At 40.8% G+C, this 16,697-nt stretch overlaps 1 protein-coding gene across 3 annotated transcripts; it reads right to left on the bottom strand.

The window, feature by feature from the left end:
* Positions 1–903: 903 nt before the first annotated feature.
* Positions 904–9,805, bottom strand: LOC148999817 (cleavage and polyadenylation specificity factor subunit 3-I-like). Of its 3 annotated transcripts, XM_089140415.1 has the most exons (6): positions 9,461–9,805; positions 8,761–8,949; positions 8,535–8,632; positions 6,351–6,396; positions 6,129–6,278; positions 904–2,944 (listed from the first exon to the last, which is right to left on the bottom strand). In XM_089140415.1, the coding sequence occupies exons 2-6, from the start codon at positions 8,902–8,904 to the stop codon at positions 1,313–1,315; spliced, it is 2,070 nt and encodes a 689-aa protein (XP_088996541.1). In that variant the 5' UTR covers positions 8,905–8,949; positions 9,461–9,805; the 3' UTR covers positions 904–1,312. The 3 variants fall into 3 exon arrangements, with proteins under 3 accessions (XP_088996541.1, XP_088996543.1, XP_088996544.1); XM_089140417.1 differs by lacking the exon at positions 9,461–9,805 and having other exon boundaries at positions 8,761–9,414; XM_089140418.1 differs by lacking the exons at positions 8,535–8,632; positions 8,761–8,949; positions 9,461–9,805 and adding an exon at positions 7,267–8,477.
* Between the last annotated feature and the right edge of the window lie 6,892 nt (positions 9,806–16,697).

Genomic DNA, 16,697 nt, shown 5'->3' with positions numbered 1-16,697 from the left:
GCGAGCAGAGCTCATGAGATGTTGGAAAATGGTAGTTCAGCTACTTAAAAGCTGCAGGCAGAAATAATTCAATCATCTGCAAGCGATACTATTTGCCCCAGGAATAATGCACATTTGGATCCAAATGCTTAGAGAAACTGCAGTTCCCCTGGTTGATAGCCACTGGCAGGAACAATATGATCATCTGCAATTCATACTATTTAGCCCCAGAACTCTTCAAAGTTGGATCCAAGTGCTCTGAGAGAAACTGTGTGACATTTTATCAAAAACAAACACATGATTCAGTTTCAGAAAAGAACATTCGGCAATTAAACTTCACATGAAAGTGTGTAAACATAAGGCAGCCGAGAACGTACCAAAAATCAGGTTGTGTTGCAAGCTGTATTTAAGGAAGGAAAAAAAAAAAACGAAAGAAACAAAAGAAGAAGAAGAAAGAAAGAGATAAAATCAGAACAATGTTAAAGTTTGTATGACCTAACTGCCAAAGGGTTGGCCGTTGGCAATGACTAAGGCCTCAGGTGCCTCCTACCGAAGGGGTCAAGGTTCAATTTCTCCCTAGTGGTATATGCATGGTTTGAATGTCAGCGATATATCACCTAAACTCAATGATATATCACCATGTTAGAGTAGGGCGACATGAGGTCAACGATATATCGACCAATGTCGCTTCTCTCTTCTCTCTCATGTTTCTTGCATTTTAACCCTATTTTGTTCCAATCTTTGACGTTTATGAATACCTCTTGCTTTGTTATTGTCAACTATTATAATGTTTGTGTCGATCAAGTGAGAATTCATACAAATCCGCGAGTTATCCAGACTTCCAATATCACTCGCACACAATGGGGCATGTGTCGATTAGAAACATTAGTTTAGATAATGTTTTAGGTCAAAATAATGCTCTTAGTGTGTTTATTGGCCTCAAGTTAGGCTACACAACAAAATTCAGAATAAAATGACCCCAAATACCTCTCGAAACTCAGGGTCAATTTTTCATCGACACCCCTCCAAATGTTCCCGATATATTGCAATATGTTGCCGTGTTGGTGGTGTCGCCAGCCACCGAGACGGCGACATAGAGCGATCTTTCGAACCTTGGGTATATGTGATAACCCCATGACCAATACATATAAAATCGTCAGTTACAGAAAGAGTTTGTGTAACCATTTCTTCCTTCATGAACTTTCAATGAACAAGTCCCTTTAAACTTGGACTGCTGTTTACAATACAACTGCTCAAAGCAGATCATGTTAGCAAGGACTGATGAAGGATGGAAGTTGAAAAAGTCTACAAACTGCTACAATGAGCAATCTAGCTAGAGACAGAGCGGGATAGGCTTAACAGCACTCTGGATCCGGCGGAAAGCTGTGCAGACTCGATCCTTTAAACTCTCATTCTCACAATCAACTTCTCCAGTCTTCACATTTAGGCGTGCCACATTGCCATCAACAGTAACCAGAATACTCCCTTCCTCTCCAATCTTGGCATCCCCAAACAAAGACACTAATAAAGCATGGATAATCTTTTCTGCTGTCTTTCCTTCCTCAGCTTTAGTAGTCTCTGCTACTGCAGTCACCTTGGGAAGCTCACGAGTGGTGTTCAATATTACAGCAACAACTGAATCAGAGACCATGTCGCTAACTGGGTCTGATGCCCATTGGAGTGATATATGTTTTTCTGATTCTTGTTTGACTGTCACCCGATCATGCACTAGCACCGCTGGTCCCTCAGACTCTTCATCAGGGAGAGACTCCACACTTTCATATATCTGCTGAAGCCTGTGCTTTATTACACCAAATGCACCAGAGTAAGGAACAGAAATCCTCTGAGTGACATTGGCAGTTGATAGCTGAGAGAAGACATGGAGATCTCCAGATGCCATTATCTGATATGTGAAGCCTTTCTTGACTAGTAAACCACTGACCATTTCACCGACTTCCGGCGTTTTTTCAGCAAGTCTTCCAATCGTTTTGGCCATTTTCTCTGAGTTAAAATACATCTCAACGGATTGGCAGTTCTTTGGGGACATAATTTTGATGTTCCGGTCTGTAAACTGGGTAATGAGCTTCTGTTTGAGCCTCCCCATTTCAGTGGCCTCTCCATGAACAAGGATTATATTAGGAGGCATAAGCTCTTTCAAGAATGTACTTGTCTGGGCAAAATCAGCATGGGCTGAGAAGGAAATGTAGTGTACTTGCATATTGAGGGGGGAAGTGAGGCCATTCATGAGAGTGACTTCCTTCGGTTCATTGATGATAGTCTTTGCCAGGGTACCCTCCACAACATACCCAGGAATCACACATGCATTTTTCTTATCAGAGCACCACATATCAAAAAGTTGTCGTGATAACCCACTCTGCAGCCCACTCGGGCTTGCCATCACAACCGATGGCCCAACATCCTCAAAATTATCAATACTTTTCAAAGGTGAGATGTGCTTGAAGTCAAATGGGTTTGAATTGGCAAACTGAGTTCGAATCCTCTCGTTCATGGCATTGATGTATGTCTGGTATACAGCCATGCACCTCTTGGCTAGAGGAGAAGCATAGTAGATGGGAATGTTGTGGAGTTCAGGATGATTTGACCAGTACTCATCAAGGATGAGGAGGAGTTCCTGGGCCCTGCCAAGTGCAAATGCTGGGATGAGGACACGACCTCCCTGAGAAATTGTGGAGTGAATAACATCTGTGAAGCGTTTCTCCCTCACAAGCCGAGGCTGGTGAAGCTGTACACCGTAGGTGGATTCAATTATACAGATATCAGGGGAAAATTGAGGGGTCTCAGCTGCACGGAGATGACGGTCTTCCTCCCTTGAGTAATCTCCAGTGTAGAGCACTCGAACTCCTGCAATGTCAACCATAAACATGGCAGCACCGAGGACATGCCCAGCGGTATAGCACCAGAAGCGGATTCCATTCACTTCTAGTGTCTGGTGAAAGTCAATAACCTGCAAAAGGGGATGTTTCAAATTTCTAATTTCAAGTTAATTGTTGTAAAAGTCAGTATAGATAATTCACCCAAAAAATAAGTTAATGTAAATATGCAAAACTAACAATATTGCAGAATTAATGACCAAGTACTAAAAATACATTTAACCATCTGCTATTCCAATCCAGTAAAATGAAAAAATATCTGGTGAACCCTTAGGTCCAAAGGAAAGAAGAGAATCTTTCCAATGCAAAACAAATTCGTATACCAACAGAAAAACTTATGGAATGGCTCATAGTCAGTCATAAAGAAACAATATTGCTGCATACACTAAAAGAAGAGAACAGACAGTTACATAAGTGGACAAATAATTTAAATAGTTTGCACAAAAATAAAGCAGCTACTTGTTAAACACCATAATTTGACACCTGACATTTCAAAACCAAGGCAATTATCTCTGAAAATTGTCAATTCTGGGGCTTTATCAGCTTCTAAAATCAACATAGAGGCTTGGAATAGATGCCATTGATAAGAACCCATGAATCGAATACGAAAAACTAATGAAATTTATTTACTAATGAGCAAGATGAACTGGTTACTAATGGTGGCAGTCACCCCCACAGCTTAAGCTGTCCCCCAGCCATAGGCTGCCCTAAGATTCACACAAACATTGCATACCCTTACCCCACACCTATTTATAACCCACCAAGCACACTAACCCTCTCTTTGTCTCCTTCATGTGGCATGATCTCGTGATACCAAGGCCCTAACACTACCGGCCCCTCAAAATTCACCTTGTCCTCAAGGAGAAGGAAAATTAGAAACTTAAATCTTCACATGCTTGATAACCATGTTAGTTCAGTGTCTACAAAAATAAACTGCCTTGCTTGTGCGACCGCTATAGCCACTCATTGATTAATGTTTGCATCTGCTTTATCTTCATCTAGATCTTCCTTGATTCTTGAAAAATGTGAGTCACCAAGATGCAGGTCCCCCAACAGGAGGGCTGACCTATAAGCATCAGAAATATTTGCAGCTTCAAGAGTAATTGCTTCAAAGATTTTCATGCCTCGTTCACAAGGTATTTCAGTATCAGCATCAATGAGATTCAGGCCGACCCCTCCCTCCCACTTTGGTTGATATCAAGAAGACAAACACAGCATCTGATTTGCAGCAGCATTCCAGGTGTCTTTAGGCCTTGCAACTGCTACCGACCACAAAGAAGCTGAAAGGTAACCTACCTCACCAGCATACAATTCCTCAACTTGCATTTGACCGGGTGATAGGACTCCAATTTCATCCACAAAGCAATCCTTCTCATTAGCCATAAAATATGGTCTCTCCCCTTTCTTAATAACCCCCACCAATTACTCCAAAAACACAATAATGCCTCTGTATCGATAAAAATGACTATAAAAAATAAGAGCTCTTGACAGCCTTTCAGTACTATCCTTCGGTAGGGGAATCCTTTTAACAAAGTCATTAATGATTTCCACTATACCAACACCCTCCATAGATGAGCAGTAAACCACCACACTGCAGTCCAATCTAACAATCTCTTCGATCTCCTCAAACTCAAGCCAAGGTGCTCGATCCAACGTCCGCAAGCTGCTGCTGACAATCCCTCCATCAACATGATAGTTGCTGCCCAGAATCAAAGAGAACTTCAAAATCAAAGAAACCTTCACGAGAGGCGTCTTAGACCCCTCCCACTTTGGTGTGATCACGTGATCCCAGGGCCCTAACAGCCACAAAGAATCTTCAGACGGTAACTTCTTGAGTCACACTTATCGCAAAACAGTTATAGCTCTCAATTGAGCATAGCAGCCAGAAAATATCCACCAACAAACCTCAAAATAAACTCATTGAACTCTCCAAAGCAATTTATAGATAGCTTACAAGTTGTAACCAACCATGAAAAATGGAAGAAAAAAATATCAGTTTTATTGTGTGCATAAAGATTTGGTAAATTCAACTTAAAGACTGTTTCAGAAACCAGACAACTCCTGACATCAATGAAAAGTTAAACAACTTAATTGAGCTGATTCCGGACTTCAAAACCCTATTCTGGGTCAATTTGAAACCACCAAAATGATGGACAACTATTAACTTAATTCTGTAATTTTCGAAGTTTGGGATTTGACAAAGGAGGACAATAACAGGAGTTGATAGATAATCAAAGTTTAGAAGCTTCTGAAATCTCAATATCTTTACATGAGTTTGCTAAGTAATAGCCTCTGTCGTCAATCATTCAAGCATAAAACCAAATGGTTTTCCATAATGGTAGGTTCTTGTGTGAAGTGGATTTTAATAACTCTCACATATAATTGCACAGTATGATTCATTAGTTTTATGCCTATAGTTATGAAGCTCTGAATCCCACACTTTTTTTTTAATGACCCGGAACCACAATAAGAAAGATAATACCAACATTAGTTTTCTGCCAATATGAAATAACACAGACAGCACTATAAAAACCCAGTACTAAACTTAAATTAACTACTTCCTTGGATTCAGGGAAACAAGTAGCAACCAAGTTGATTGTGTTTAATAGCATTGCAGAACCAACAAGTTAAAAAGTTAAGTTCTTATGCTTATATGCCAAATCTAGGAACGCAGAGAAAGAGGAGACAATTGTACCACAGAGAGACACAGAGAGAGGAAAAGAAAACAACTGGAGACAATACTTAATCTTGAAAAGAAGATAGTATAGCATCACTCCAAGGAAGCTATCCATCAGGTAGCTGAGGAAGTAAGTAAAGCATAAGTTTCACACACGTCAAGGGAAGAGAACTAGACAGCTGGTCAACTTGAGTAAGGGCCCATTGGAATATTCCTTAAGCTGGCAAAATTGAATCAGCATAACAAATTTGTTGATGCATCTCTGGAGAATAATTCTCTGTTCCTTGTTATTTATTCTCTTTTCCGAAGATATAAGAAAATAAGAAAATTAAAAATGCGAGGATCTAGAGAGAGAGAATACTGGGTATCCAACATGGAAGATTCTGAAAAATGGAGCTTCCTTGCTACATCATACCAAAGCTCAAAACCTTCTAATGTATTCTAAAAGCAAAATCAACTGACTACTCAATACTCTCATACTACACTGAAGAAATCTAACAATTAAAAACATTAAGAGCAAGACATATGAGTCGCAAGTTCACCACATATTAACTTTTTCTAAAGTTTGGATAAGAGGGTACCTCAATCTTGTCCATGGATCGGAGAATGTCTTGCTCATCATATAGCATATCTTCAACCGAAACTTTGCTGACTTTAACATAATCAGATAAGAGAAGCTTGTATATGGCTTTAGTTGCATGAGTCATAAAAACACGCCCTTTGAATGTGGTCTGAAATGTCAATTTAGGCATTTTAGCTCGCTGTCAAGTAAGTGACATGAAATATCTACTGATATAACATACCTTCTCCAGAAAATATGGAAGAGAGGCTGCATGATCCAAGTGGAAGCTGCACATGGAAAACAACCACCTACAGTGAGCCTATCATTTATGGAGCAACATTTTGAAGTAGATTATAGACACTTGGATTAATTGAATAAACAGTGAAGCTGTTTCGAGCGAAAAATGGCCTTTGGTTAGCCATAAGGCAAACACAAACAAATATATCTTATTATACACATGAGTGATAAGATATGGTGACTTTGGAAAATATAACAAGCAAACTCATCCCTGGTGATGATCATAATAATTAAGGTGTTGCCTAGACAGAAATGCAAGGCTTGGGCAATAAATGCTTAAATGTAATGCAAAATACATGCTAATATTTAATGCAAAATACTTAAGCACCATGTAACTATGCAATACCTTAGTCACCTTGGATGCTAAATGAATGGGTGAAGTAACAAGGAGGAGGGTATAGTTCAATTCTTTCACCCACAGCAATAATTCTAGGGTTTTGTGATGGGTTGGGGAGGGTTTTAAGGTTTTAACAATTTCAAATGGGCTATGAGAAACTTGTGGCTAGAGAGGAATGGGATTCTTGCCCAATCTTGATCACTTTCTTTCTTTTCTTTCTTCTTTTTTCTTTTTTCTTTTTCCTTTTTCCTTTTTCTTTCTTTCTTTTATTCTTTCTTGGTTGCTCAAGATGGGAAGGTCTGCTTCTTGAATTCGAATGAGGCAGAGGACTGGAACTATTGGCCCAAGGGTTTAGGTAACCTAAAAGAGATCTAGAAGCTGTATTCTTGGATTGGAAATTGGGCCAGCAGGGTTCTTGGGGTTTTTTTGCACAAAAATTGAAGGAGAGAGTTGCCGCAGGGTAGAGGGAGGTGATGGGAATGAAGAAGGATTATGGCTGGGGCTTGGGAGGGGTTTAACTTACTTGTTGGCTGGTTCTTGCTGTGAAGGAATGCTGGGATTACTTGCTGGAATTGCAGGGCAGAATGTAGGCTTCAAGATGGCAACAAAAGAGCTTCTTGGATAACCACAGGGTCCCCCCCTCAAAAGGACCCTATTCGATACCTCCTTGGCTGTAAATTTTCTGGTATTTTCATTAATCAAAACTGATTTGTTACAGAGGTGGGCTTTGAATTTATAGCCATTACATAGAGACTCCAAAAAGGACTTGATCTAGGAGACCCAACTCTAGAATGTTCTTGGACTCCTTAGACTTTACAACTACTCAGTGAAATAAAAGGCCAATTAGGATTCTTTAATTAAGAATCCAACACAAGAAATAAAACAATTAAAATTAGAATACAAGGACAAAAATACCCCTAGGGGCTTGTGCATGCTAGGCCCTCTTGCAGCTCTTGTTGGGGGCCTGTTTGCTGCTTACATCACTGGGCAGTCCTCTTATGTGCAAATTTTTTGCTTGGACTTTTGGAGTCCAAACAGCCAATAATTAGGAGTGTTAACCATGAAAACTAAAATTGCCACTGAAGGAATAGCAGGCTTACACTCTAAAGAGTCATGGAGATTGCCTCATTAGCAGAAAATATACACCTCAGTTAACATCTAACTTATCATGATGTATAAGCCAAACAAGCAAACCAACTGAATCAAATCTCAATTTTTCCCAACTCTCAGTACCATTTTTTGGACTTTATATAGAGTTCGGACTTCGGCACAAAAGAGTTCAGACCCACAGTGGTGGAGCCGTGTGCACTAGGTACAATCTTCTTTTAGGGGCCCTAGACTCCTGCTGTTTGAAATTTAACTACGCTTACATGGTCAATAAGATCCACTAAGACCTAAGAAAAATCAAACTTGGTTTTATTTCTTTTTCTGAACACAAAAGTGGTATATGGGCAGGAATGAACATGGTCAACTCCACATGTTTCAGGTTAATCAGAAAGTCCTATGGCATAGACAATGTCACACAAATTAAGTTACTAGAAGATGAACCTTTTAAAGTTCTGATCCACCCAATTGTACCAAAACCAAATATTCATCCATAGCTACCAAATCTTTTGAACTTCTTTACTATCAATGAATATTTTAAAAGCATAAAAGACAGGAACTCACTAAATCAGATTCACAATCATATTGCCATTTAAGAAAAATCCTAATGATGGTATGTTAAGAAGCAGTAATCTCTGCTTAAAAAGGGTTGAGAAAATTCAATATTGAATGGGCAAAGCTGCATACTGGGTAACAAGGAGCACGTCAATGGTTGAAGGATCGATCTCATCGAAGTACGGAAGAGCTGCCATGCCCGAGTAAGCAGGATGAATTCCACAGTCAAACTACGAACCAACAAGTGAAACCAAAGTCAATTACCAACATTACATAATAACAAGGATTAGGGAAAAAGGAAAACAAGGTCCCCAGAACAATCTATACAAGAACAGTTAACAGTTAATATTTTGCATACCAGAACAGTTTTTCCCTTAAAAGACATGTACACGCAAGACCTGCCCACTTCATTCCCGGCACCCAAAGGGGTAACAATAAGCTGATCTTCTCGTAAAGAAGATTCTCGTCTCTTCAGAGGCAACGCTGTTCCTGTTGACGTCATATCTTTTATCCTTTTCTAGTGTCTGCTAAGCGCTCCAGTGAAACTCTGCAAAGACCCAAGTTATCTACGTGAAGGTCTGTAGCACACAAACAAATTCCGAGATATGGAAATAGAAAGATTTTGCTAGAATGATGCATCCTAGCTGATGCTGCTTGTGCTGCTCAGGGTTGGAATTCACTGTTAAAACTAAATTTTCCAACAAACCCAAATCCAACTACGAAGAATTGCCCCCCATAAACCCCAATTGTGGGGTGAGTGCGAAAACTACGCAGGTTCTGCTCAAATGACATAGCTTAATGAGACAAAATGTTTTGTCCTCAATAAAAGCTTTTACCACTGGAACCAGGAATTGGCTTTGGCAAGTTATTCTTTTCTACTTCCGTCGGAACCAACAAATCATCTCCAGACTACACTACGTAACTCTCCTACCTAAAATTATAGCTATTGGGTAGTTTAAGGAAATGCACTATAGTTGAAACAAACACAAACGCTAACAATGCCCAACTCCATTGGGTAGCTCAAATAATTAAGAGACCGAGTCCAGGCTTCTCGTTACCAGAAAAGACATAGTTCAGGGCTTGCAAGAGAAGTTCAACAGAAATGGCGGAGGAGCTAGAAGGTAACCGTGACTGCCACGACGGCGAAGACGGAAGGTGCCAGCAATCCTTCAGGGTGAGATCGCAGTGAGAGGAGAGTCGAGTCCGTCGAGCAGCGAGGAGAGAGTAGTGTGGATTTAACTCGTAGGGGATCGGTTCCCTGTTTAAACCAAAAGCAAAGTCTGGATTTCTACGTAATGCTACGAGTCTAGATCAGTTTTGTTTTTTTGGGAGTCAAGATCACCTACTCTTGGGAGAATATAGTCTACATCACTTCTTCTTTCTTTCTTTCTTTCTTTCTTTCTTTCTTTCAAGAATCTAGATCACCTACTCTTGGGAGAATAATGTGCCCTCTCATACACTTCTCAACCATACATGACACAATAAAGGTAAGACTCGTTGAAAATCATGCTTCAGATCATTTTATCAGTGATCCCGATTCATGTTAATGTGCTCCCTTCACTCCTTTCCACTACTCATTTTAGGGGTGACCAGAAGTGCAACTCTTCCTAAGCATATGGTTAGGGATGTCAACGGTGCGATTTTGCGCTGTTTTGGGCTGGGCTTAACAGTTTCGGACTCAAAAACACTTAGTCCAAACATGGCCCATTAGCAAAATAACGATTTCGGGCCGGTTTGGGTTCCGGCTAACTAACGGTTTTGGCTAACGGTCTATACTCGAGTTGACTAACGGTTTAGATTAATAATTTATGATATGCAAAAAAAAGAATAAAAATAAATAGTCGAGCATGCTATAATAAGAACCAAAATTCTATGAAAAACAAAATTGCTATTGATCAATTTTCATTAAAAACTGAAAAGTCATTCCATGTTGTAAAAATCTCACCCACCTTATAGAAATCAAGAACTTAAATAATAAGTAGTAACATAGAGACTGCAAGCTCATTCCTTATGCTCCTCCGAATAGTCCTGAAACAAATCCTCAAACCAAAAACCCTTTTAAATTCTAACTTGTGCTATAATTTATTGTTTTGAAATTGGGTTCTTGTTTTGTGAGAATTTTGATTTTTTTTTTTTTTTTCCCCTTTTTATGAAATCCATCAATTTTTTTGGGTTGGTATTTAGTTGATATGCAAAAGAAATATCCCTCGATAAATATAATCATACTTAATCAACATTCTCATATTTGATAAATATTTACTTAATTTGAACAAACTTTGTACATTCAATTGAACATTCATACTTAATCATTCTAATTGCCTCTTATAAGTAGTAGAATGACTATTTGGTCTTTGAATTCATGTTCAATTTTTTTGATAGTCTATACTAACTACCTAGTGGTAATATGATGATTCAAACAATATTTAATATTAAGCTATATAACAAATTGTAAAACAGGTTATAACGGGTTGCAGTTTAGGTTCGGGTTGATGCAGGCTCTGCCACCCTCAGCCCAAACACAGCCCATTAAGGTTCAGTTTGGGTCGATTCGGGCCGGTTCGAGCTATAATGGGCCGATAGCGGTTCGGTTTTAACGGTTCGAGCTGCAAATTGACACCCCAATATATGGTAGAAAGGTGTGAGGGTACACAATAATCTCCCTTGTTTACTTTGCCACATGTTGATTGATTTGTCTACACTGAAGCAAAATCCAAAAACCTCGAAGAGTGGCTCTGTTGGTAAAATACCAACAACTTCAAATAGAAGGTCAGGGTCCAAATACATTCGAATCCAGAGGTGAAGCCCCACCTTATATTATGTACTTTGATGTGGAAAACCGACTCCCTTTCTGCTAGGGTTTTTTCTCTTCAAACTGTCTAAGGTTTGCCAATTCCATCGCTACTGCCACTGGTAGCTTTCTCTCAATTGCTTTCTAGTGTTATCCATGGCCCCATCTAGGCTATACAATATTCCCTCCTGGTAATCTGGTTTAGATTTCATTTCCTATGAGTTGTGCGCCCCTGTGAGGGGATGTGACTCCCCATCCCCCATCCCCCAACTCCTTCTTCTTCCTCTACTATCTCTCACTTGTGCTGATTATTTTGGATTATCATCAAGGCCACTGCACTCACTTAATCAGTTTATTCCACCCCATTTATCTCACTTGCTATTACAGTGTTTTCAATAAGTTTCTGGATAACTATATTACAGCTAACCTTGACTTTTACAAACAATGAATTCCAATATTCAGCTTACCAATAATACATCATGCAATGCCAATTTATGGCGCAGAATCATCCAATTGCTTGGAACCATATTCTCATAGGAAAGCTCTTTACTATGAGGAAAATCATAGGTTCTTCGGTTGCCCATTCTTTAGCTCTAGCGTGGAATTTGAACAAAGCTAGAGGTCAATCAGATGAGCAATAATGTCTTCCTTATTCAACTGGCAAACATGGATGAGGTGGTAGTAGTGATGCAACAATGACCTTGGCTGGTCAAGAATCATTTGATGGTCTTTAAAATTTGGGATCTAGTAACTCCGATTGAACAGTATACCTTTGAAATGTTCTCAATATGGATTTATATTTCTAATGTTCCCACCTTCAAGCAAACCCTAGAGCTTGTTGTTCAAATCACAAACAGAATGGATCCTTTAGAATCGCTCATCCTCCATCTCAGAGATGCTCAAGGGAAGCTTACTATTAACAAATTTGGCGATGAATGCAAGGGGACTTTGTTGGGTGTTTTTGGAGTGTTTTGGGAATGAAACATTGTTCTATTGCAGTTCCAAAACCCCCAAAAGTTGGAAGTTCGAAATGGAGCAAGGAATGACCAAACTGGTTCGCACTCGAGGAGTAGTCAACCAGGGGTGGTTGACCGGTCCTGGTATGCTCAACCAACCTGCCCTATCTTGGTCCAATCGGGTAATGTTGTCCGATGTGTGCCCATTTAATTTGAAACCTTACTTTTAATATGCCTTATAATTATTAGGTTTCGGGTGATTATTTGGCGTTCCAATTGTATACATTTTGGTATCTTGGGGAATGCTAACACCATGATAAGTGAGGGATACAATCTTGTATAATCATGTATTTAATTCATGTGCTATCTTATGTTATTATGCTTGTTTTTGTGTTTATGTGACTGATATTGTAGAGTATGCACGCATGGGTAGTAACATGAATTTATATTATATTTGTTACTTTGTTATTTATCTCAATTATAATTATGCTTATGATATGATGGGAACGGATGGATAATGCATACAAATATGATTTACCCAAAGTTATTGGTACCTTGCACTTTATATAGACTTTATTTGCATATGTTCTAGGTGTCTAGACACATGGTTAAAAATTCATTATAGTGTCATTACTCTTTCAGCAAGAGACCCGTGACAACAGTATTGGATTGTGGGCGCCCAATAGCCTATTAGAATAGATGACATGACACAAATAAACCACATGTCATTCATGGTAGGGTTGCATATAATAAGGGGCTCATGGGCACCCAATAGCTTATTAGAATAGATGATGGGATATGAGGTAGCCTGTCTATTGTATGTGAATGACCATATGGTTAAGGGAGGCATAGTATGAGTTGGTTGGTGTTATAGGATGCGACCTTTCCTAGATAGCCAAGGATAGCAGATAGCAGACCAAATTGGTTAGTGCCATAGGACAACTATTCGAACCTCGCATGACATAATTAAGTAAATGACCCCTTGCATTAGGCGAGGAAGTTCCTTGACATGCATTAAATTTGATGCCAATGGTCATGGTGAGAGAGTGTGGCTTTAATCCCCAACCATGATCTTTAAGTAGACTATTATATTCTCATACCTCAATCGTGACGCCTAGTTCTGCCGATGTCATTAGGGTCTGTGTGAGACTTCCTAGAGGAAGCTGGTGTCATGTCTTAATGTGTATCAACCAAGATAGAGACTAGTGTGGTTAGATTCGTAGAAACATACTCACATTTATATTATATCTTGAAATTTCATTTGCACTTTATAACTTTGTACATGTGTTAAATTTGTGGTACATGATTTTGTTGACTTCACTAAGTTCATTAGAACTCATCCCATGTAAAAACTCTTTTCTTTAGATTCTTTGACAGGCTATGAGGACTCCGTCATTCTGGAGTATTTAGCACCATCAGAGCCATATGACATGCTGACAAATGAGGATGTAGAGGCTCATGGAGACTCATGTCCATGCATGGATTGCTCTTACGGTGTTCAACTCTTTTGATCGTTGTGTAATTATTTTTAAGGATGTGGTGGAGTTTGACTGAGATTGCATAACTCTAATTTGAAAATTTGACCAATTAGATTAAACACACACTTAAACTCTTTTCATGGATATGATAACTCTTTTAGACTTCCATTCACTTTGACTTAGATTTTAATATTTTGGATAACTATAATAACATTATATTTAATACTTTTAAAATGTTTGCTCTTTGATTTTGCTATTATATATGATGTGGTTATGGATTGGTTGTAAACCAAGGTCGTTGTGGTTACAGATCACATCCACGAGTATTCAGGTAAGTCCAATACCGGCTAGGTGGCATGTGATACACTTAGTACTATTTGATCAATTCAAATAATTAAGATTGACTAAATCTCCCTTCTCATTCTCGACTAGCTTCAATTTGGAGATTACCACTCCTACTAGACTTAAGGTTCAACCCGTAGGAGATATCAACCCCTTGCTACCAAAGGATCACTAGATCTAGTTCTGATAGTGGAACTTCTTCTAAGCTTGATGTCACGGCCTTAGTTATTGACTAAGCCAACCGTGCCGGCACTTAGCACTTTCTTGCACTAAGTCAGCCTAAAACCCAGCTAGAGAGAGTAGAAGAAAGCTTAGAGCTCAAAGAGAACCTTGAGAGAACTTGTATTGCTCACTTGTTTGATGCTTTGTCAAATAGTCCCTCCCTATTTATAGGTGAGGTGGATAATGAATGGTTGTGATTTGTACAAGTGTCTAGAATCTATGGTTGATATTCTGTGGGTCTGATATTTCTAGAGATATTTCTAGAGACAAGATCTTTATGATGTAGATTCCTCTAGAATCTCCCTCCTTCTGAATGTGGGCTAGTGTAGCCCATTAGTGTTATTTCTGTTGGGCCGCCCATGTGTGGCCCATGAATATTATCCATTGGGCCTATGATAAATTGGGCTGTGTCATTCTCCCCCACCTATTCCGTCGCGTCCTCGTCGTGTTTTCATCGTGGAACCTCCTTATATGTTCTTGGAACTGCCACAATGCGTTTCTGTTCCCAACTTGCTTCGCTCTCGGGCAATCCCTTCCACTTCACCAAATACTCTCGACTTGGAGGCACCCCACATTTGCGCATTACTCGATCTGCCATTATATGTTCCGCCTCCTTGTCATGGATGTTGTTATGCTCGTGGTGCCTTTGTAGAGTCTCACGACTAGGATCCTCCGCATCTCCTTGGTAAGGCTTCAACATACTTGCATGGAAGGCGGGATGGATCTTGAGCTTTGGTGGGAGGTCTAGTTGGTAGAAACCTTACCCGCCTTCTTCATGATCTTAACGGGCCTTCATACCGCGAACCGTCCTTTGTGCACCTTTCGCAGGACTTGAATTGTTGGGGTAGTAACTTCACCATGACCATATCCCCGGTTTCAAGTTTGCGGGTCGTCTATCCTTCTCGGCCCACTTCTTCATCTTCTTTGTGGCTTTGTCTAAGTATGACTTGCCACGTCCAACCTTTTCGCCTTGGTTGTAGGCTTGGCAGCTCGGGGGCATCACGTCCTTGAACTCCTTTAGAGTTTTCTTGACCTCCTTCGGTCCGGCTGCCTTGGGGACATCCTCCTTGTCTTCCAAGAGTGCTGCCAAATGTGTGACTTGCCCCTCTCCGGCTCCCTTCTTCAATTGCATGGCCGAAAGAGCTTCGGCCCCTCCTTAGTCCCTTGTATCGTTGGGACCATACAAGGTGCTCCTTCCTCCATAATGCACACCTTGTTTAAGAATGGCATAGGTACGACCTTGACCCGTGTCAAGAATTCCATGCCAAGCACCAAGTCGAAGTCATCCATTGTCACAACTGACAAATCCACGGAGCCTTTCCATGCTCCAATCGTCATCTCGACTCCCTTGGCAACTCCCTCATAGGGCGTGCCTTCGAGTTGACCGCTTTAGGCTCCCTCTTTCCTTGCTCATCTTGAGCCCCAAATGCTTTGCCTCCTCCGTTGAGACAAAGTTGTGTGTTGCCCCGTATCAACCATGGCCCTTGCCACCTTGCCGTTGTCGCGCCTCCCGTCATCAACCCCTTTGGCGATGTAGGAACTTTGTCTGCTTGGCCTTAATGGCACCAGCTGCTGCACGATCCCACGTGCGCCTCCTCTTCACCATTATCTTCGAGTAGTGCACTTAGGGCCTTCCGTTTTGGGCAATCCCTAGCCCAATGTGGTCCATCACAAGGAGCACTTGTCTTTGGGCTGGATTTCTTCTTCTTTTCTTGCTTGCCACCCTCCTTGTTTGAAGAGAACTTGTTTGTGCCTTCCCTTGTGTGGTCGGTCTTCGACCCCTTCTCTCCCCCACCTTTGCCATTATTGCTCTTCTTGGCCTTAGCTCGTCCCTTCGAAACTCTATTAGGACTCCGCCGCCGCTATGCCGTAGCAAGATCTTGTACACCTCGACGTTGTAGCTCTTGGAGGCCCAATTTTGGAGCCCATCCATGAAGTCGAAGAGTTCCTCTTCGGTCATACTCGGGACCTCCAACATGAGTGTTGAGAACTCCTTCACGTAGTCTCGAATCGACCCCGTGTGTTTTGCCTCTTGATGTTCTTTCGGGCCAGAATGCGCATTCTCCGGATAAATTGTTTCTTAAGCTCTTTCTTGAAGTCTTCCCATGTGTCTATGGTGCACGTACCTCTTTGCATGTCGTTGTACCTTCGTCTCCACCATAGAGCTGGGTCTCGGTGAGGTGAGTTGCACGGTCTTGATCTTGGTAGACTCATCCTCCATCGCGTAGCCTCGAAATCCGCTCCATGTGCCATGGAGTTGTCAACCTCCCGAGCATCTCTTGTTCCCTCGAATGCCTTAGGCTTTGGCACTTCCACCCTTGGTGCCTCACGCCACACATTCCCTCCAATCGTGGTTCTCCCGCCGTTGCTACCTCTCTACTCAACTCATGCACACGAGCTTCCACCGGGCGATCCTTTCCACCACTTGGGTTTGAAGAGCATCAGCTGTTGTTGTTGTTTGTGCTCCATGGTGTTGAGGCACCCAATAGGAACTCCTTGAGCTCGTCCA

The sequence above is a fragment of the Hakea prostrata genome, chromosome 11 (assembly GCF_041222555.1).
Source record: "Hakea prostrata isolate BN-2017 chromosome 11, UWA_Hpros_2, whole genome shotgun sequence".
NCBI classification, from domain to species: Eukaryota; Viridiplantae; Streptophyta; class Magnoliopsida; order Proteales; family Proteaceae; genus Hakea; species Hakea prostrata.
The sequence above is the reverse complement of the archived record's forward strand: the minus strand, read 5'-3'. Positions and strand labels throughout refer to the sequence as shown.

Coding starts and splice junctions, on each gene's coding strand:
- LOC148999817 (XM_089140415.1), bottom strand. CDS start 8,904: ATGACGTCAACAGGAACAGCGTTGCCTCTGAAGAGACGAGAATCTTCT. Junction 8,633..8,760: donor TTAAGGGAAAAACTGTTCTG/GTATGCAAAATA, acceptor GTTGGTTCGTAG/TTTGACTGTGGAATTCATCC. Junction 6,279..6,350: donor TTCCATATTTTCTGGAGAAG/GTATGTTATATC, acceptor TTGACATTTCAG/ACCACATTCAAAGGGCGTGT.